Here is a 23,826-nt window from a genome sequence, read left to right as displayed (position 1 = left end):
GTAAACTGAATTTGTGGAAAGATGAAATATAGTATTGCTTTATGTGGCCAAATTTTACTCTTACTTACACTATCACGTTTAACTCAGAGCAGAATTTGACTCCCTATCTGATAGCTTCCGTAGATCTTCTTTTAAGCCGTGGTTCAAAAAGGCATCTAAATACATGCATTACTGTGAGCATATGCTTAAGTCTCATTGGCTTCAAAATTTAAAGTTAAACCCATGTGTAAGTGTTTTGCTGAACTGGGTCTCACTGGGGACTATTCAGCCCTTGTAGGGGGATAGACACAATAATTAGCGCTGTCAAGTGATTAAGAAAATTAATCATGATTAATTGCACTGTTAAACAATAATAGAATACCATTTATTTAAATATTTTGGATGTTTTCTACATTTTCAAATATATTGATTTCAATTAGAACACAAAATATAAAATATAGAGTGCTCACTTTATATTTATTTTTTATTACAAATATTTGCTCTAATTCTAAGATGCGGAAACTACAGAACCTGAACCACCAAAAAAGAAAATCAACCTTCTACTGGTGGCATCTGACTCAGAAGATGGAAATGAATATGCGTTGGTCTGCACTGCTTTGGATTGTTATCAAGCAGAACCTATCATTAGTATCTTCTGCAAATGTAAACAAACTTGTTTGTCTGAGCGATTGGCTGAATAAGGAGGAGGACTGAGTGGACTTATAGGCTCTAAACTTTTACATTGTTTTATTTTTGACTGAAGTTTTTTTGTATATAATTGTACATTTGTAAGTTCAACTTTCATGATAAAGAGATTGCACTACAACACTTGTACTAGGTGAACTGAAAAATACTTGTTATTTTTATAGTGCAAATACTTGTAGTCAAAAGTAAATATAAAGTGACCACTGTACATTTTGTATTCTGTTTTGTAATTAAAATCAATATATTTGAAAATGCAGAAAACATCCAAAAATATTTAAATAGTATTCTATTATTAACAGTACGATTAATTGCACGATTAATTGTGAATCATTTTTGAATCACTCGATTAATCACGATTAATGTTTTTAATTGCTTAACAGCGCTAATAAATTTCAATTGGTATTCTATTGTTTAACAGTGTGATTAATCATTTTGGGCCAGATTCTCAGCTGATGTAAGTTGGCATCACTCCAATGGACTTCAATGGAGCTAGATTAATATACATCAATTGAGAGTCTGGCCACCTAAGATTTTTCCCTAACTGAGGGCCAGATTCTGACAGCCTTACTCATTTTGAATACTACCTTATCCATGAATAGACTCATTGAACTTAATGGGGCTATTCAAGAAGGGAATACTGAACATGAATTAGGATATCAGAGTATAGCCCTATTGAAATTATAAAGAGTTTTTCGATGGTTAATAACTTTTAAGCAATGTGAAAATGTCTGTCTATATTCACCACATTTCCCACTTCAGATTTATGGGACCCCTCTACTAATAGGGGGCAGGGAGGAGGCTGTTGAGTTGTTTTGAAGAAAACCTATTTAGTAGCAAGAAATCTAGGACACACAATGGCCATATTTTGTAATTCTGTTCAATAGTAGTATGCTTAAGAGATGTCAATTTCAAACCATTTAATTAGCTATTTTCCCAGTTTGGTGAAGTGTAACAACCCGTGTGAATTTTCACACCTAACTAAACTTGATCTTTACAGGGCAGCTGTAAATTTCAATTATCTTATGAGTACATCAATGAGTTTAGAGTTTCTTCCATGGAGGATTATTATTTGGTTTCCCAGCTGAACAACAGATGTAATTTTATTAGCACAAACTATATTCTACACTGACTTACACCCCTTCTAAGCAACTTGGGTTCAATGGGATGTATGGAACAAAAATATGAGCTAGTATTTTAGTAGTGTAAGTGAAACTTTATGAAGTCTTTTCTGCAGCCTGCATAATTAAAATGTCAGAACTCAGAGAAAATTTTGTTCCATTCACTATAGAGGGGGAAACACTTAGATTAGAGAAAAATACAATTCATATTACAGTGACCTGTCTATATCTTCTTTAACTTTTTCCTCTTGAAACAATAGAACTTTCAATAAGTGCTGAAATGATATTCTTAACAAATAATACACTAGTCTATCATAAGGTTAGTATTAATGTCTCTCTATTCAAACATGCTGAAACTGAATAGAACAGGTAACAAATAACAGTCACACATCCTTTGCTGAGTACAAGATAGCATCTCTAACATGAGTTGAAGATTTCTCACCATTTCAGATCTTCATCTATTATTCAATCAGACACTCCATCAGTTTTCAATACATTGCTCTTCCACTGTTTCTGCTTTTGAGTGTGTTGAACTAACACTTTCTTTTAAGAAAGGCATTGCCTCTTTCTTCAACAGAAATCCTGCAGTGTGTTTCCAATACATTTCAAAGGGTGCATTTTCTGATTGCAAAATGTAGTTGGATTTAGGGGCAATAAGGCCAGACTTCTCTTAGTTTAAAAAGGTTTCATTTTGAAATATGTATCTTAGGTACTGATCCTGTAGTTCAATGAGTGGAGGCAGCCTGCTGCACCCACATGGAGCCCTGCTGAAGTGAACAGGGCATTGCCCACACATATGAAATTGCAGGATTGGAGCTTTCATCAACAATAAGGTACATCACTCAGGGAATTCGTTCCTTAAATCCAGCGGTATCCAAGTGACATTTGAAGAAGGGAATCAAAACCAATGATGCTCCATCCAGGGGCATAAATCATAATTTGCACTCATATATATTTTTATTGAAAACACACAGCAAAGATTACAGCCATAGAAAGTTGTGTAAATGAGACAATTCCATCAACTTTGCTTTTTTTTAGAAAAAAGACTTCTTATGTGAATACTAATTTTTCCTTAATGCCCTAACTGGGGGGAAATAAATGGCATATGCCTTCAGCTTTTTTTTTTCTTCAGTTCAATAGACAGAAGTTGAAATATTGCTTTATTCCGACTCAACACACAAAAGCACTAGACCAATCGGTTGTTCTATTTTGGAAACTCACTCTTGAGAATGGTGAACTGGAAAGTCTGGGGCACATCTAATAACTTTAGCAATTACCTTGCTGTAAAGGGAGTACATATTTGAATACATTTTGTGTATACTGTAGATTTTGTTAATAAATCAACCAGTCTTCCGGCATTGAATAGGGAAGGCTATTTGGTAATTATTTACTATAGTTCATTAATTTTTTAAACAAACAATTTAAACAGACTGTATTTAAAAATAGTAGTTCATATGTCATTACTGAATTTAGGCCACTGTATTAGTGGCATATCATGTGCTGTGGATACAGGAGAAAACAGAAAAGAAAATATAAGAAAGCAAGTGCTTGGGACGCTGCAATCAGGAAATGATCTTCCTTCTCTAAAACCTTGATTCTCCAAATGGATCTATTTGGTGGAGCCCATGTGCCCTTGCACAGCCTCATTAAATTCAAGACAGGTTTTTCCAAATTCCTGGACCCACGCGTACCAAACCAGCTGCAGGAAAGGGGCCTTAAAAGTTCACAAGCGGAAGTCATGCTTAATTAAATGACAGGAAAAACTGAACGTGGAAACAAATTAGGACAGCATGAACAAATATATGCTGAATATTGATCATATTGTATCTCCCCAACTGATCTCTGAACAAACCATACTAAAAATATATTTTAAAAGTGCTCTTTTGGAGTGCTCAAAAATGTCTTCAAAGTATAACATTTTCAAAATACTGTGATTTTTGTGACAAAATAATGTGGTTTAAGTTCCCAAAGGTAGAAAATTCAGACCACACACACACACACTACGTTTTTCTTCTTCTTTTCCTTTCTCACTGAAAATCCAAACTTAAAAAGCACAGTTCACAATGAGATGGGGCTGCGCAGTGTTTCTGAGCAACACCCGATCATTGCATCTCCTGCTCTGATGCCCTGATTTAACAAGATACTTAAGCACATGCTAACTTAAAGGTCATGGGTTGTCCCATTGACTTCACTAAGACTACTCATGTACTTAAAGGAAGCCACATGCTTAAGCATCTGGCTGAATCAGGGCTTTACAGTTGCTTCAGATTTTAGATGGCTTGGAACCATACTTCAGAATTTAGATAGGAAAGATTGACCTTGTGTGTATGTTGGTTTGTTTTAAAATTATGAATCTGGGACCAAGCTACTGGTAGAATGGAGGGCTAATTATGGGCCTGTATTATTTGAGGCTACTCAAGAAGAACTTGCTCACCAGAGAATGAATCCCTGGTGGACAGTTCAACACAGCTCTACTTTGAAACCAAAGAGTCTAAGAATGAATTTGGCCTTTTTGAAAAATATGCATATCCCAAGCCTTCTAATAGCCAAACAGGACAGTTCTAAAACATACTGTAACTGCAACTGAATGTGTAACTCTGCAAAAGAAAAAACTACAACACCCTCCCCCCCAAAAAAAAACCCAAACCAAAAAAGCTTTAGATGTATGCTTTATCCCTCCTGGAACTTTTCTTTCCCTTAAAAAAATATTTTGTTAAAAAACACTATGATATGAGGGCGATCGACTATTTGGTTTCTTCTAAGTAGATGCTTTTAAATTAATGCATATAAATAATTTGTATTTAATTTCCTTCCTTTCCTGTTTAGCAAAGTTTTGAGTGCACAGATCCTTTTCTCCCGACCCCCATTCTCCTCAAAGTCACTTGGTCAATGCCGAGTCTCTGTGTGTTTCGCTTTTTAAGATAAATTTTGCCTCTCGTTCCGATTTTGCCATGGGACTCATGGGCAGAAACGCTGTGTTTTCACTTGCACTGTTCTCTGATTCTGTGCTTGCCAGATCATAGTCCTCTGACCTCCTTGCATCAGTCAGAATTCGAATCTGTTCCTGGACAGTTTCTAGCAATATTTTCACTTCCTGTTGTTCTGCTATAAGACAATTGCTGACTGGGGCACTGACATTGACAAGTTCAGCTGAATAGGAGTTTTTGCACCATTTGATGCCTGTTACTTCAGAAACATTTTGCATTTGCATGCAGGCTTCATCCAAGCCCACCGACGGGATGATGGGAACTGAGTTGGCCCTTGATGCGGAATATCCAACCAAGTCCTTTTGATCCACATTATTAAAATAGGGGGTGGTCTCTCGTGAAGGCAGTTGCATATTTATTGAAGTATTCTGAGGAGTTTTTAAACCAGTGGATGAATACCTAAAATAATAATAAAAAAAGAATTAGCTTTTTCATTTTGAATGAGACAGCCAGACATGAGAGGTTAATGAAAGCAATGGAAACATCTGCTGAAAAAGTATCTTCCTGAAGCAAGGACTAGTCACAAGTGGGGTGGTGTAGTGGATAGAGAACTTGACTGGAATTCAGCAGAGCTGCTTTCTATACCCTCCTCTGCCACTGGCCTGCTTGGTGACTTTGGGCAAGTTACTTCCCTATCTTCCTCAGTTTCCCCAGGTATAAAATGAGGATAATGTTACTTACCTCCTTTGTAAAGTGCTTTGAGAGCTAAGTATTACTAATTACTTATAATAAAATGTGCAGTTGTATAATTACATTCCTAATCTGGCAAACGGATTCCCACCTTCCTCAAGCATCAATATTTTTAAACGTGGATATTTTGGTATGAATTAGAATTTGGTAGTGTTCTGAATGTGCAAAGAAATTAACTTCAATAAACACATTCTGAGTCCAATCCTGCACTCCATACCCAGGTGTTTTTATGATCTGCACTCCCATTGACATCAGTGAGAGTTGCAAGTGCTCAGTACTTCTGAAAATCAGATCACTTATTCAAGCACCCAAGTTTCTAAAGTTGGTCCTTTTTTTGGTCATATATGGCACAACGCTGGTGATACCGTACTGGGTTCTAGGAAATATTCCTCTGTTAAAAATGAGACGTCCCAGATCCTACATTAATTAAACTTTTGATGTAATTGCATCAATTCTGCTGTCATTTTTGTGAAATTTCACCAAAATTTCCATTTTGTTTCTAAGTTGGATACAGTTGTGCTGATGAAAACTGACTTTCAAGGTACATCTACACTGCACAAACCTCATGGCAGCAGGCAGCGTACGTACACTGCACACACCCCTAGCATGGGTATAAATAGCAATGTAGGGGGTGAGGTACTGCTTAGGTGAGTAAAGACACACCTGAACCCCGAGAGTATGTATCCTATACATCTGTCTACACACCCAAGTAGTGCTTCCCCCGTCTACAATGCTATTTTTAGTAGTGCCCTGCTGTCTCCCCGTTCCTGAAGCCTTTCCCCATCACTTCCCCCCTGCCAAAGCCGTCCACAGCACATGTAGCTACACACCACAGCATGGATGCAGCTTGCTTTTCACTGTGGTGTGGAGCTATAAATACCCTACATGCCACCACCAGTAGAGTGCAGTGTAAATATAGCTTCAATTGCAGCAAATACTTGAAAAACATCACTGAAAATATGTGCGTTTTGAATCACTTTGGAAACTTAGCGACATGCCAAAATTCAGCAGCTCTCTTTTTAATAAGAAACATTAATACAACTCTGCTTGTACAATAAGTTAATATTCCTATTAGCCATGATTGTCAGGGACTCTGGGTTTGATTCTGATCTCAGTTACAACGTGGCAAATCAAGAGTTACTAAAGTGAAATCAGAGAAAGTGAGATCAGACTCAGGCCCCACATCTTTATTGAAAGTTCATTTTCATTTGTCACATTATCACATCACTATTTAAATATACAAGATAAAGGCAAAATCTTACATGCTTTATACAAGAGTAAGGAAAGCAAGATTTGGTCCTAATGTAATTTAATCTTACTAGGTTTCTGAGTTCCCACTTCAAGGTCCAGATTCAACTAGGTACTGAAGTAAAAAAATCACCATCTTGACTTGAATAGGACTACTCCATGTACTTAAGTAACTCATGTCACTTGGGCTTAAGTACATCATTTGGTATGAGTAGTTAGAGAACTAATAAAAAAGAAGAACAGATTCCCTAAAGCACATGTTCACTAGTGTTCCATTGAATGTACTTAACTTGATTATTGCACATTGATTTTTGTATACACAATTCAGCATATCCACCTTCGGCATGTGTTATTGCAGTGGTCCTGCAATTCTACCCTTTCTCTACACTAACACCACACTGAATTGATTTAACAATAGTGCTTTCTGGTCTGTATCCCAAAGATTCCTGCCCAATACCAGCAGCAGTGCATTCTGGGTGATTTTGAAAGGCCTTTTGAGATACCTTGTGTATGCCAGGGAATTATGGGAGAAAGGACCAAACTCTGATGCTGCTTGAAGACATGAAGTATCTTTTGTGTTTCACAGTGGAAGTATTAAAGAAAGTTGCAAAACAACTTTTGGGAAAATGATAAAGAAATACGTAAAAACAGAATGAAATTAGACATCTTCCAAGTCCATTTATCAAAATCACTTGTAGGTCACATTTCAAAGAATCAATATTAAATATTGATCAAAGAAATACATCTGTAGAGAGGACATCTTAATAAATAAATAAAAACAAAACAAAACAGTGCAGACCTGTTGACTTGTGCCCACTCTTGCTTCCTTTGCATTTGTTTACCATATAACTTTCAAATCACTATAGCCGGAGTGATCTCATCAGTTGCATTATTCATTTGTATTGATAATTCAGCCCCTAAATATACTTTCTGGGCTGCACCCTGCAAATGAAGGGAGTGAATTCTTTTAATGAATTTCACATCTAGTGATGATACGCTAGCATAAGCAAGTATGAACTCAGATATTGATATGAAAATGTTAAAATTTGCCAACTCCATAATATGGACTCAAGTCATGATATTTTGACCCCCAAAATGGCAAACACGTTTAATGCTCAGCACATTTCCATGGATCCTCCTTAAGTACAAGCAGATGTTCTGATCCTGCACTGGAAATTCATAGAATCATAGAATATCAGGGTTGGAAGGGACCTCAGGAGGTCATCTAGTCCAACCCCCTGTTCAAAGCAGGACCAATCCCCAACTAAATCTCCAAATCCCTAAATGGCCCCCTCAAGGATTTAACTCACAACCCTGGGTTTAGCAGGCCAATGCTCAAACCACTGAGCTATCCCTCCCTGGTGTCCATGTGGTTTTCAATCAAGGATCAAAGCTGGACTAAAGCATTCAATTTGTGGGTGAGCAGATGCAGGGAAATAGTAGGGAAATAAGATTTGAACAAGTGAGGCTCAACTTTCATTTGTGTAGGGGCTGGATCCTGCTCTTGAAACAGCAAACAAAATTTTACTGATTTTATTGGGAGCAGAACTAGACCCAGAGCAATCACAGAATATAGGGCATTATTATAAAGATACAGAATGATACGTTTTAAACAACTTTCCCTTAAAGAAAATACTTATTATCTTCCTAAATAAACTCATTTTATATTTACTTTTTTGTGTTTCTGGAATGCAACTCCCTTCCTCTCTTCCCCTCCTTTGATTAAACAGAGTCACAAGAAGAAATTAATAAACATTTAAAATAAGTAATAATAATTACTTGTTTTATTTGTGTAATTCTTGGGGTGCTGAGTGAGAATAAAATTGAACAAAACATAGTATGCTACCCTCTCCAAATCCAGACACATTTTAAGATATATTTTATCTTATTTTAATACAAAATAAGTTGGCAGAACTACATTTGAAATGGGTTATCTTCTGCACAGTACAAATAACTTTACAGCAAACTAGCTCTAGATCTTGGGTTTGAGCCAAAACCCGGGGAGACGAAGGAGAATATTTCCATTGACTTTAGTGGTCTTTGGATTAGGCATTATAAATATGCACACACAAGGCATCATTTCTGTGTGTGTGTATACACACACACACACACACACACACACACAGCAGGATTCCATACACCCCGTAACAGTTAATATCCTGAAATGTAAAAAAGCTGTCACCTGAATAACCTGCAGTCAAAATGCTGGTCACTTAATCAAAAATAAACTGTCACCCTCAGACCACAGTCAGTCTCTGGGGATGTGAATGGCCTGGAGATGCTTTGTTTGTTTATGGATCTAATTTAGAACAGGTTTCTCTACTATTTAATTAGCGGGGTGCACTAATTAATCAACCGATATTAACTCTGCTCAACAAATGCTAAACTGTCGGGGCCTATTTCAAATCATGAGACCTGGCATTTCTTGAAAGCAGCAAACACTTTTCCCCAAGCAAGAAAAGACAAGAAAATTCAGAAGATGGAGTACATTTGTGTAGCCTGGTATAAGCAATTATAAAAGCTCTCCTTTGCCAAAGATGAATGTGCAATCTCTGTCTAACCTGTAGTCAGAACTGCTGATGAATGAGCCCCAGAAGATGCAGAGTACACTGTAGAGTTTGCTATGCAATCAAAAGTTCAAATATTTATCTGGAAAACTTGGGGGGGAAATGCTTAACAAACATTTTTGCAGGAATCGACTTCCTTGTGAGAGCTACAGTCAATTGGACTGGAAATCTCAAGGGAATAGCAATACTGTGAGATTTCTGGTATCTTTTTGGGGATCAGAAATGGGTTTTTGTCACTGTGTTTGTACCTTTGTGTTTGGTCCAGGCTGAAACTCCAAAGAACAAGAGATTTAAAAATAAAACAAAACAAAACACTAAAAAATCAAAACACATCACACAAAAATTGTCATTTTTTAAAATGTAAACCATTTGTATGATTTTGCTCCAAAAAACAACAACCCCAGACACTTTTTTCAACCTACTGCACCATGCTTTGCAAAGACTTGGTACATTGTTTTTTGAAGAGTTCATTTTAATAAAATCAAATTAATGAACAAAACAGTATGATAGAAAGGAAATCAAAGAATCACATGTATCATCACACCTAACCCTGAACCATTATTACAATTCCTTTTTAAGGGCTCTCTTTTAAGAAATCACATTAGCTTTCAAGATTAAAATGTAAAACTGCTCTTCCCCTTCAAAAATAACAAATTTCAGAACATTCATGGAATTACTTACAAATTATTCCAGTGACTAGGGTCAATGTCTTAATAGGGTTGAAATCCATATATATAAATATGTAAACATACAAACACACACACAATTTATGTGGGTGTGAGTTTTTGTGAGTGTGCATGCTTTTCTGGATTTAGCGCAGTTGCTTAGCACTTTACAGGGTTTCACCCTTTAAAATGTAAACCAGTACAGGCTGGTACTAGTTGATTATTCAATACAAGGATTTCTTAAGCACCTCCTATGGTATCTGGGGTTCATGATAGAATTCAACACTTGAACCACACACATGATTCCCTTGGTTCATAAGCTCCTACTCCCATTTCTTTCAAATTTGGTCAGAGCACCACTCAGGTTTGGCCTGGCCGCCCTTCTGTCATGACGGAGGGGTGGTCATGCCAATTTTGAGTGAGTTATGTTGCAACCCTGTCAAAAGTAGGGGCTCGGGCAGAGACAGATGCATCATGGAGGTGAATGCCTGGCTGCGAAGATGGTGTCGCCAGGAGGGCTTTGGCTTCCTTGACCACGGGATGCTAATCGAGGAAGGACTGCTAGGCAGAGATGGCGTTCACCTTTCGAGGAGGGAAAAGACCCTATTTGGACACAGACTGGCTAGCCTAGTGAGGAGGGCTTTAAACTAGGTTTGACGGGGACAGGTGAGCAAAGCCCACTGGTAAGTGGGGAACATGGAGACCTGGGAGATGGGTCGGAAACAAGAGGGAGTGTGGGCTATATTGGCAGAGAGAAAGGAGGGTCAGGACAAAACTGGGAGGCAAGATCAAACCAGTATCTTAGATGCCTATATACAAATGCGAGAAGTATGGGTAATAAGCAGGAAGAACTGGAAGTGCTAATAAATAAATACAACTATGACATTGTTGGCATCACTGAAACTTGATGGGATAATACACATGAATGGAATGTTGGTGTGGATGGGTACAGCTTGCTCAGGAAGGATAGACAGGGGGAAAAGGGAGGAGGTGTTGCCTTATATATTAAAAATGTACACACTTGGACTGAGGTAGAGATGGACATAGGAGATGGAAGTGTTGAGAGTCTCTGGGTTAGGCTAAAAGGGGTAAAAAACAAGAGTTATGTCATGCTAGGAGTCTACTACAGGCCACCTAACGAGATGGAAGAGGTGGATGAAGCTTTTTTTAAACAACTAACAAAATCATCCAAAGCCCAAGATTTGGTGGTGATGGGGGACTTCAACTATCCAAATATATGTTGGGAAAATAACACAGCGGGACACAGACTATCCAACAAATTCTTGGACTGAATTGGAGACAACTTTTTATTTTAGAATGTTGAAAAAGCTACTAAGGGGGAAGATGTTCTAGACTTGATTTTAACAAATAGGGAGGAACTCGTTGAGAATTTGAAAGTAGAATGCAGCTTGGGTGAAAGTGATCATGAAATCATAGAGTTTGCAATTCTAAGGAAGGGTAGAAGGGAGAACAGCAAAATAGAGACAATGGATTTCAGGAAGGCCGATTTTGGTAAGCTCAGAGAGCTGATAGGTAAGGTCCTATGGGAATCAAGACTGAGGGGAAAAACAACTGAGGAGAGTTGGCAGTTTTTCAAAGGGACACTATTAAGGGCCCAAAAGCAAGCTATTCCGCTGGTTAGGAAAGATAGAAAATGTGGCAAAAGACTACATTGGCTTAACCACGAGATCTTGCATGATCTAAAAAATAAAAAGGAGTCATATAAAAAATGAAAACTAGGACAGATTACAAAGGATGAATATAGGCAAACAACACAGGAATGCAGGGGCAAGATTAGAAAGGCAAAGGCACAAAATGAGCTCAAATTAGCTACGGGAATAAAGGGAAACAAAAAGACTTTTTATCAATACATTAGAAGCAAGAGGAAGACCAAAGACAGGGTAGGCCCACTGCTCAGTGAAGAGGGAGAAACAGTAACAGGAAACTTGGAAATGGCAGAGACGCTTAATGACTTCTTTGTTTCAGTCTTCACCGAGAAGTCTGAAGGAATGCCTAACATGGTGAATGCTAATGGGAAGGGGGTAGGTTTAGAAGATAAAATAAAAAAAAGAACAAGTTAAAAATCACTTAGAAAAGTTAGATGCCTGCAAGTCACCAGGGCCTGATGAAATGCATCCTAGAATAATCAAGGAGCTAACAGAGGAGGTATCTGAGCCTCTAGCTATTATCTTTGGAAAATCATGGGAGACGGGAAAGATTCCAGAAGACTGGAAAAGGGCAAATATAGTGCCCATCTATAAAAAGGGAAATAAAAATAACCCAGGAAACTACAGACCAGTTAGTTTAACTTCTGTGCCAGGGAAGATAATGGAGCAAGTAATTAAGGAAATCACCTGCAAACACTTGGAAGGTGGTAAGGTGATAGGGAATAGCCAGCATGGATTTGTAAAGAACAAATCGTGTCAAACCAATCTGATAGCTTTCTTTGATCGGATAACGAGTCTTATGGATAAGGGAAAAGCTGTGGATATGGTATACCTAGACTTTAGTAAGGTATTTGATACGGTCTCGCATGATATTCTTATCGATAAACTAGGCAAATACAATTTAGATGGGGCTACTATAAGGTGGGTGCAGAACTGGCTGGATAACCATACTCAGAGAGTTGTTGTTAATGGTTCACAATCCTGCTGGAAAGGCATAACAAGTGGGGTTCCACAAGGGTCTGTTTTGGGAACGTCTCTGTTCAATATCTTCATTAATCACTTAGATATTGGCATAGAAAGTACGCTTATTAAGTTTGCGGATGATACCAAACTGGGAGGGATTGCAATTGCTTTGGATGACAGGGTCATAATTCAAAATGATCTGGACAAATTGAAGAAATGGTCTGAGTTAAACAGGATGAAGTTTAACAAAGACAAATGCAAAGTGCTCCACTTAGGAAGAAAAAAATCAGTTTCACACATACAGAATGGGAAGAGATTGTCTAGGAAGGAGTACCGCAGAAAAGGATCTAGGGGTTATAGTGGACCACAAGTTAAATATTGGTCAACAGTGTGATGCTGTTGCAAAAAAAGCAAACATGATTCTGGGATGTATTAACAGGTGTTTGTGAGCAAGACAGGAGAAGTCATTCTTCGGCTCTACTCTGCTCTGGTTAGGCCTCAGCTGGAGTATTGTGTCCAGTTCTGGGCACCGCATTTCAAGAAAGATGTGGAGAAATTGGAGAGGGTCCAGAGAAGAGCAATAAGAATGATTAACGGGCTTGAGAACATGACCTATGAAGGAAAGCTGAAAGAATTGGGTTTGTTTAGTTTGGAAAAGAGAAGACTGAGAGGGGACATGATAGCAGTTTTCAGGTATTTAAAAGAGTGTCATAAGGAGGAGGGAGAAAACTTGTTCATCTTAGCCTCTAAGGATAGAACAAGAAGCAATGGGCTTAAACTGCAGCAAGGGAGGTTTAGGTTGGACATTAGGAAAAAGTTCCTAACTGTCAGGGTGGTTAAACACTGGAATAAATTGCCTAGGGAGGTTGTGGAATCTCCATCTCTGGAGATATTTAAGAGTAGGTTAGATAAAGGTCTATCAGGGATGGTCTAGACAGTATTTGGTCCTGCCATGAGGGCAGGGGACTGGACTCGATGACCTCTTGAGGTCCCTTCTAGTCCTAGAATCTATGAATCTATGAAAACCCTGTGCTACTCAGACAAAAAGTGGGTCAGGACCTGGCCCAAGTGGCCCCCTAAGCTCTGTGGCCTGTAAGATACCCAAGGAGTTGTCCATTGACTCAAAGATTTTAAGGCCAGAGCAGCCCTATCTGATAATCTTTCCAGTCTGACTTCACACATAAAACAGTCTATAGAAGTTCACCTGCTAATTTTTGAGTCAAGGCCACTAACTTCTGGATGACCTAGACAACAGCATAACTTTTAGAAACACATCCGATCTTGATTAAAAGTTGCCAAGTGACAGAGAATTCATCACATCCCTAGGTAAGTTGCTCTAACAGAGAGTTGATCAATAAATTTCTTGCAAAATTCTTTGGTTTTGTCAAATCAGCATTTTCTGACAAAAAATGATTTGACAAAATCAAAAAGTTTAGCAACAACACATTGATTCCATCCACATTTTTAGTGAAAAATTATCACAATATTTTGTTTCTATAATGTCAAAACAGTTGAAACAAAGTGTTTTGACTTTTCTGAATGAAGTGTTTTGACTGAATGAAATATTGCAGAATATTTCATGTTGTGAAAAATTCTATGAATTTTACTTTTTGACCTAATTTGGGACAAAAAGAAATGTCTACATCTCAGAAATTCACAAAGGACAGAAATTACATTTTTGACCAACTGTATTCCAATGGTTAATTTACCCTCACCATTAAAATTTTGCACCTCATTTCCACTTTGAGATTTTTCTACTAGGTTTAGTTGTCTGCCATTGGGTGTTGTCATGCTTTTGTCTGCTACATTAAAGCCTTCCCCACTAAGGGTACATCTACACTACAGGGGGGAGTCGATTTAAGATACGCAAATTCAGCTCCGTGAATAGCGTAGCTGAATTCGACGTATCACAGCCGACTTACCCCGTTGTGAGGACGGCGGCAAAATCGACCTCTGCGGCTTTCTGTCGGCGGCGCTTACTACCACCTCCGCTGGTGGAGTAAGAGCGCCGATTTGGGGATCGATTGTCGCATCCCGACGGGACGCGATAAATCGATCCCCGAGAGGTCGATTTCTACCCGCCGATTCAGGCGGGTAGTATAGACCTAGCCTAACACACTGTCAAAAACCTTCACAACATGTAGTCACTTATAGATATTGATGAAGTCATGTCTCAACCTTCTCTTTGATAAATTCAGTAGATTGAGCTTAAGTTTCTCACTTCCAGACCTCAAATCATTTTTGTGGCTCCTTTCTGAACCCTTTTCAAATTTCAACTCCAGTGGGTACTTACTTTAAAAAAGAAATCAAGTCCAATAAAATATAATATCAACCAAAAACCACCACCATAAACTAACAGAACCAGTTAATAAAACAGATATACTGAGACATCAATGGAAGGAATGTTGTCTTTTTAGGGCTGAATGTATAAGAGAGAATTCAGAGAAGAGGTTCTGTTAATCAGACTGCTCAGATGGATAAAGCAAAAAGACTAACACACAGCACTGCTGAAGAGCCATCTACAATTTAGGAATTGTCACCAGATCACAGAGGATTTTGCCAAAGACACGCACCCAAAGAACATAAAGTAAAAGCTAGCAACATCATATGGAGGGATTCAAAATGTTTGCACACACTTTAGACAAAAGAACGGGAGGCTTTGAGAACAGTGACCAAAGAAGGAAGGTGAAATTACTAGGGGCTAAGTTTTGATCACATTTAGAATGGAGCAAATCTGTTTTTTGTTTTTTTTCCCACTGAGTTACTCCAGATTTACAACCATGTAAGGGAGATCAGAATCTGGCCCTACATTTGTACTGAATAGTGGTAGGAATTCATAAAGTGTCACAGGAAATTCACCTATTAGCAGAAGCAGGTTAAGAAACAGTGGTAGGCTTCAAAGGGGAACCTACAGTTTTATCTGTTTTGTGCATTAAGACTCGACTGTACCATAAATTTTGGGCACAGGAACAGGAGTAATAAAGGAATTATCTTTGGGATTACAAGGTTGAAGGGAGACCTGCCTTGAAATGAAAATGTTTGAAATTAAGACTTTTTTAATGCATTGCTAGATTATTTTTTAACACAGTGCATTGACAATTCTTCTCAACACTACACTTCAAAGGACATAAGGATGCATTCTTGTTATGATGGGCAACAAAAGACAGACTGTCATTGGTACTATTTATTATTTGTACTGCCTCAAACCAGAAAATTGATCACCCTTTGGAGTCCATCAAGCATTTGTACTTAGTTACAACTTTTGAATTTGTCCTTATGAGAATGGTCATTAAATGCTACTTTACTGGCATTTCAGTTGTTCAATGTACATCTGTGTGATTGTGGATTTCCTTATTTCTTTCTGGCTGATAGTGCTCAGAAAAATAAATCCTTTTTTTGCCTGAGGATGCCCAGACATAGAGGTGACATGAATTCACGGGTATCAGAGTTGGAAGTTTGAGGCATTGCATGGAGAAAATAAAGTAATTAATACAGCTGGGTAGCTCTAAAGTTGTTTACCTGGTGGAAGGCAGAGTAATTCATGTACTGTAACCTTTTAAAATGGTACAACCTTCTAAGATGATTTGAATTTGTCTCATAGAATCATAGAATCTTAAGGTTGGAAGAGACCTCAGGAGGTCAGCTAGTCCAATCCCCTGCTCAAAGCAGGACCAACACCAACTAAATCATCCGAGCCAGGGCTTTGTCAAGCCAGGCCTTAAAAACCTCCAAGGATGGAGATTCCACCACTTCCCTAGGTAACCCATTCCAGTGCTTCACCACCTTCCTAGTGAAACAGTGTTTCCTAATATCCAACCTAGACTTCCCCCACTGCAACTTGAGACCATTGCTTCTTGTTCTGTCATCTGCCACCACTGAGAACAGCATAGCTCCATCCTCTTTGGAACCCCCCTTCAGTTAGTTGAAGGCTGCTATCAAATGCCCCCTTACTCTTCTCTTCTGCAGACTAAATAACCCCAGTTCCCTCAGCCTCTCCTCGTAAGTCATGTGCCCCAGACCCCTAATCATTTTCTTTGTCCTCCACTGGACTCTCTCCAATTTGTCCATATCCCTTCTGTAGTGGGGGGACCAAAACTGGATGCAATACTCCAGGTGTGGCTTTACCAGTGCTGAATAGAGGGAAATAATCACATCCCTTGATCAGCTGGCAATGCTCCTACTAATAGAGCCCTACTAATACAGTCTCAAATGAGGCCTGGATCTTCCAAAATCTAGTGATGGATTTTCATTAATTTGTAACAAAATTTGAATGCTCAGAGAGCTTATTTATATACATTTATAATGAGATTCAAACTGCTACTGACCCATATCAGAAATCTATTTAGTTGAGGTGGAGACTGTGCATTGTGTGACCCTCTGCCCCTTTTTGCCTTTGCCCTGCTCTAACAGCAGTTTCTGATTTAGCATTGTGTTGCTTTTCAAAGATGCTGCAGTGCAGCTCAACAGAAAAGCGTCTTTTTTCTGATGTTTGGGAGGCTTTGGTCTCATCATGCAATAAACATCCTGTACTTAAAGTGTCCTTTTAAGGCCAACATATCTTGAGAACCCCAGCACTATTTGAAATTTGACTCTGTGTTGAGTAGGCATCTGAATCTCTGTCAATAGGAGAGCCTTAACTTTGAACCTGTGTGTCTGTATTTACTTCAGCAAGAAACTATTTAGCCCAGTGAAGGGGGGATACAACTTCCTGTTTTACCTGCTAAGCTGACCAGTGTGTTCATGCTTCAGAGTCACTGCTTACCCCCTGCGGGATATCCAAACAACCTCCCTCTGTCAATCTGTGCTTTTTGTGACTGCCCCAGAGCACTGACTTTGCTCTGACAGTGGCATTTATGTTCATGTAGTTGTGATTAAATCACCTCAAGGAAAGAGAAACCTTAGGTCTGGGACTTTGTTGTTCAGACCTTCAGTAACTGAATCTTCTGAAACTTGTACCATGGGATTTCAGAATTGTCTGTCTATAAAAAGATTTCATCCTGCTGTCTTTTCCAGTGCAAATTGTGGCTATTGTTTGAATAAGACTATCTCCGTGACCGTGTCCATGGGTCCACTTATACTTATTGGGGAAGCTTTGTCCTAGCATTCTAGCGTGTGCAAGCACTTAACCGCTAGAGCTACTACAGGCACATTGAGAGGCTGTTCATGTTTTGCTATTTTGGGATGCGTTGTTACTTACTGACAATAGTCACCAAACAACAACTAGAAGAAAGACACTATTGGTACATGGCCTGAACCAAAGGTTATTGAGGTAAATTAATGCTCCCCATAGACTTTCTCAAACTCACATGCAGTACCCAACAGAAGGCAATGGAAAACAATAAAGTATCAAAGTACATAATGAAAACCTGCTAATGTCACCCACCTATCTCCATTTTTTTATAGAAACATAGGAATTGCCAGATTAGATCAGACCTGAGTTCCATCTAGTTCAGTATCATGTCTCTGCAATGGTCAGCACAAACTGCTTCAGAGAAGGTGTAGTAGACAGATGTGTGATAATCTGCCCCCAGGAAGATCTGATCCTCATAATCAGAGTTTGATTTACATCCTGGACCATGTGATTTTACATCCTTCCAAAGTTGTTAGCATTAACTATTATATCTGTGTTATCCATCTAACTATCCATCCCTTTTCTGAATCTTGCTAAGTTCTTGGCCTCAGAAATACCTTATGGCAATGAGTTCTATAGTCTAATTATGCATTGTTTGCAAAAATATCTCTTTTATAATTTTTGAAGTTGACACCTTTTAATTTCATTGAATGTCCCCTCATTCTTGAATAATGAGACAGATAGAGCAGAATCTCCCAACCTACCTTCTCTAAACTATCATTATTTTACATATTTCTATTGTGCCCCCATTTGTTTGTCTCCTTTCTAAGGCAGACAAGCACAGTCTTTTCAGTGTCTCTTCATTTGAGAGATTTTCTATACCCCTAATCAATTTCATCATCTGCCTTTTGAACCACTCTAATTCTGAAATATTATTTTGAGATGGGTTGACCAGTATTGTGTAGCACATTCCAGAAGAGGCCCAAACATTGATTTATATATTATCTTTATAATAATTTCTGTATTATTCTCCACACTGTTCCTTATGCATCCTAACATCTTTCATGTTTGCTTTTTTGACTAGCAAGTAACATATTGAGCTGTCCACAGTGGTCCCTTTCCTATTTGGACACAGTTCATTTAGAACCCTGCAAGATTTTATCCCTCCAAATTTTATTATTTTGCATTTATCGTCACTGTACTTTATCTGCCATTGTGTTGCCGATTCACCTAGCTTGGCTAATTCCTTGAAGTCCCTCAGTCATCTCTAAACTTGACTAACCTAAATACATTTGTGTCATCTGTAACTTTTGTTACCTCACTACCCATTCCCCTTTATGGAACTCTAATAAATATATTGAAACATCACTGGTATGGAACCTCGATGCACCCTGCTGTTAAACTTTTGTCATGATGAAAATTGACTATTTATTCCTACACTTTGCTTCCTGTCTTACCCCCGCCCCCTTTTTTTTTTGAACCATGACAATACTTTGCCCCATGACAACTTAATTTCTTTGGCAGACTCTAGTGAGGAACATTGTCGAACCCTCTTTGAAAGCCCTGATAAATTATGGCAACTGATTCTCCTTTAATATGCCATACCTTAAAGAAGTAATAAAACTGCCTTACAATGGATATTGTATTTGTTAGCCAATGAATCCCTTAAGTAATTTAAAGGGATTATTGTAATGACTTAGGTAAAAAATAAATTAAAATAATAAAACCCAAAAGACAATTAAAATAAATCTGTTTGACTGTTCTCAATAGCCCCTAGTGATACAATTACCTGAATGTGGCTCAGAATAGGTTTCTCTCTGAACTGCCAGGATATTAAAGATTTTATACAGGTTTTTATTAGAGCTGTGGCTTGCCCAAGTGTCCATGTTTAAAATATCATCTTCTCCTCCTGCTATGCAGTATACCTTATGCAACTAAGATGGTAGCCTCCAACCCAAAGTTAAGTCCATAGTGTTACATATACATAATGCAGTCTGTCAAGTGCTCAGGAATCTTTTGGGGGTGAAAAGCACTGTGTAAAAAACATATATATATATATATATATATCTTCCAATAAACACCCGTGGCCTGTGTTATCCAGGAGGTCAAAGCAGAAGGGCACAATGGTTGCTTCTGACCTTCAAAACTATAAACACATACACAAGCCCATCTTGTCTCTTCAGTTTATTTTATTCATTTCGGATGTTGCACACAGTTAGTTTGCAATTATTGGAGGCTGATTCTATTCTAACTTACACCCATTTTATATCAGTGTAATTCCATTGATTTTAGTGTTTATGTGAAATAAGTGCCAGACCGATTACATTGCAGACATTTCCTCCTCATTCAACAAGAATTATATTTGTATAAGAACTGGAGGTTCTTTTTGAAAACTCTAGAATATTTAAATATTATGGGATTGGCTTTCAGAGGTGCTCAGCAGCTGCAACGCCAACTGACTTCAAAGGAAGCTGCCCTTCTGAAAGTCAAGCCTTAAGAGTAAGTGGCACTTGCATTCAATTGCTGTATCTTTTACTGAAGATGAATTGAAAAAGAAAAATAACTCCACAACTTTTTTTGTGCATTTTAAAGGGGAAAGGCAACTGACAAGGTAATCTTACGTCTACCCCAAATGTATTTAAGGAACCATATTTTGTAATTGTAAACAAAATATGAGCTTTGCACTATTTGTTTTCCCATATTCGTTCAGTACTGGTGGTGAAGACAATGCTGTGAACAACTCACTAGAATTACAGATCATGATATGAGTAAATGCGGAAAACAATATCTGTGAAAGATGACAAGCAGGCAATCACTTGCAGTCTGTGCTGATAATTTCTTCTTCAGACTTTGAAGGGTTTAAAATAAAAAGCAGACATCCAAATAAAAATATAATATCTTCAAAGGCCAATACATTGAAAATATATTTCTGCTTTTAACATTATACAGGATGCATAATTGTCTCAAAACTAGCAAGTACTGTAATAGCAAAGCAGATTTTCTAGATAAGGGATTTTTATTTATTTTATTTTGCTGCTGATAATGCACTTGTTTGCTTCAGTTGTTTTTATTACATACCCTTGACAAGGTATTGTGTCCTGATCTGTGATCCTTGACTCTTCTAGTTGTTGATATGCTGGTCCTGTAATTCCATTGAACCTACCCCGAGGTAAGGGTGGAGTCTTCCGAAAGGCATTCTTGTGTAGCATTCCACTTCTTTGTCCTGGGCTGCAGCATGAAGAGAGACTTCTGGGGACAAGAATAAGAGTACAGTAAAAACTACCAGAGCCCCCAACATACAAATTTATAGAGTAAAGATTACAGAATTAATAATACATGGACTGCAGTATTATAAATTTGCTGCGGTAGTTTGTGATGTCAGCAGTAGTTCTCCATGGAAATATAATGCTGTAATTCTTACTTGGCTTTTTATTCCATATTTAAATTTCAGTCTCTCCTGGAAGAATAGAAATAAATGATTGGTACATTGGAAATTCTCTTGTATTTGGTCAGATGCCCTTCTGTTCCATCACCATCATCCTGGTACTTAGGGTCAGATCCTCAGCTGTTGATCTGGACCTTAAGTTTTAGGCATATCTACTAACACTGCTTTATCAACCTGCACTGTACATTTTTTGTAACAATAAGTTCTACTATTTTTTTTATTGTGGTAAGGTTGCACAAAATTTGAGTAATTTTAAAATATGTTTTACCTATTTCAGAAAAGTGCCACCTTTTGAAAATTCTATTTATATTTTAAGGGAGCTAGGAATTATTTCCATTTACTGCAGGAATCATAAGGGATCTGGAATCCACATAAAGTTATTTTATGTTACAGTTGAATTCAGTTGCTGCTAATGCAAAAGTAAGGAAACAGATGATTAAGCCAAAATCATAACCTATTTCTATCATTAACTGGTTACAAAGGTGCATAACATCGCTGAATTGTTTGTTTTACAGCTATTCTTCTTTTGCAGTATGTCATCTGCGCATTTCCTTTATTATCTGCAAAAAGAACAGGAGTACTTGTGGCACCTTAGGGACTAACACGGCTGCTACTTTGAAACCTTTATTATCTATTAGTCTGTGGCATAATCTTAATGATAAAGCATAGAGTCAAATATAGTAAAAATCTTAAATGAATCAAACAGTACCATAGAATTTCTATTGATAGAAATTCCATGCTTGAATAATAGGAGTATAGCAATAGAAATGTACTACCAACCACCTGACCAGGATGGTGATGGTGATTGTGAAAGGCTCAAGGAGATGAGAGAGGCTACAGAAAACCCAATAATAATGGGGGATTTCAACTATCACCATATTGACTTGGTATATGTCACCTCAGGATGGGACACAGAGATAAAATTTCTAGCATTAACAAATGCTTCTTGGAGCAGCTAGTCCTGGAACCCATGAGCAACAATAAAGTAATTAAAATTAACATCCTTGTAGGGGGTGAAATACCAAAGAAACCCACCACAGTAACATTTAACTTCAAAAAGGCGAACTACACAAACATGAGAAAGGTAATTAAATAGAAATTAAAATGCACAAGAGTGAAGTGTTTGAAAGCTGCATGATTTTTTTTAAATCATAACTAAATATTTACAAGAAAGAAAGAAAGAGAAACAGCAGCAGCAGCAAGAAGACCAAAAATGCCACCATGGCTAAACAGATGAGTAAAAGAGGCAGTTAGAGATAAAAAAGCATCCTTTAAGAAATGGAAAATTCTCCTGAAAAAATAGAAAGGAGCATAAACTCTGGCTAGTCAAGTGTAAAAGTATAATTAGGGAGTCCAAAGATGTCTGCAAAAAGTTACAAAGGAATCTCACAAAACTTGGTGACCGGGCAAGAAAATAACAGAGGAAATTCAATGCTGATAAATGCAAAGCAATGCATGTTGGAAAACATAATACTTACTATACATGCACAATGATGGAATATAAACCAGCTGTCATGACTCAAGAAAGAGATCTTGAAGTCATTGTGGATAGTTCCCTGAAAACAGCTGCTCAATATGCAATAGCAGTCAAAAAATCTAATAGAATATTGGGAACCATTAGGAAAGGGGAAAAAATAAGTCAGAAAATAGCATGATGCCACTATATAAATCCATGGTATGCCCACACCTTAAATACCGCAAGCAGTCACCCCATCTCAAAAAACGTATATTAGAATTGGAAAAGGTACAGAGAAGGGCAACAAAAATGATTAGGGGTATGGAACAGCTTCCATAGGAGAAGAGATTAAAAAAACTGGGACTGTTCATCTTGGAAAAGAGACTAAAGGGGAATAGGAAAGAGATGAAGAAAGTGCCTATGAAAGTGGATATGATGTGGAGAAAGTGCATAAGAAAGTGTGATTCATTCCCTTCCCATAACACAAATGTGACACTCTGCATCCCATAGTCACTATAGTGATATGATTATGATATGTATAATATAATTATGATGCATCTTGTACAAAGTATGCCTTGTGAGATGTCATTTTAAAAGTCTTAATCTGTTAATTTGTATGTACTATCATCGTATAGGAAGTTAAGTTTTGCTATGTATGTGCCACTGAAACATGTTGTGAGATTGGGAACACCCACAAGCAGCCTTTCAGGTACAATAATAAAAAGACCAAACAACGATGATGTCTCATTGAGGAAAATACAAAACACTCACAAGGATTACCCCAGAAACTGTGTACAATGGAAAGCTCTCAGAGATAGCATGTACCCAATGGAGACTGTTTGACTCATGTCACAGCAAAACATTTTTCCAGCAAACTGGAAGAAGATATAAAAGGGGAAGTGATATCATCAATTGGCCTTACTCCCCTTACAACACAACACCTGAGGAACAAAAACTGAACTGGGGGAATGAGGGTACCAGGCAAGACAGAAGAATTCCTGCCTGTATATGCAAAAGCGATAACCTGCTTATACTAGCTAACAGGCTGAGGCACTGCTTGATTCAAATACTATCTAGTTTATAAAGCTTAGATTGTGTTTTTGTTTATTTCTTAGGTAATCTGCTTTGATCTGCAGGCTCACTACTTATAATCACTTAAAAACTATCTTTCTGTAGTTAATACATGTGGGGTTTTTTATTTTTGTTCTTTTTACCTAAAACAGTGTGTTTTTATAGAACTGCTTGGGGAACAAAATTGCTCAGGA

The 23,826-nt window shown here is 37.8% G+C and overlaps 1 protein-coding gene across 1 annotated transcript in view; it reads right to left on the bottom strand.

Moving 5' to 3' along the window:
• Positions 1-2,122: 2,122 nt before the first annotated feature.
• NRG3 (neuregulin 3) overlaps positions 2,123-23,826 on the bottom strand; it is an 877,186-nt gene continuing 855,482 nt past the window's right edge. Inside the window, exons 8-9 of the mRNA XM_034776411.1 lie at positions 20,739-20,909; positions 2,123-5,188 (exon numbers count right to left, since the gene is read on the bottom strand). Of these exons, the coding sequence (XP_034632302.1) occupies positions 4,681-5,188; positions 20,739-20,909 (679 nt within the window). The 3' untranslated portion in view covers positions 2,123-4,680. The remainder of the gene's footprint in view (positions 5,189-20,738; positions 20,910-23,826) is intronic.

Source organism: Trachemys scripta, chromosome 7 (assembly GCF_013100865.1).
Source record: "Trachemys scripta elegans isolate TJP31775 chromosome 7, CAS_Tse_1.0, whole genome shotgun sequence".
Classification (NCBI taxonomy): Eukaryota; Metazoa; Chordata; order Testudines; family Emydidae; genus Trachemys; species Trachemys scripta.
This window is presented reverse-complemented; position numbering and strand designations above follow the sequence as displayed.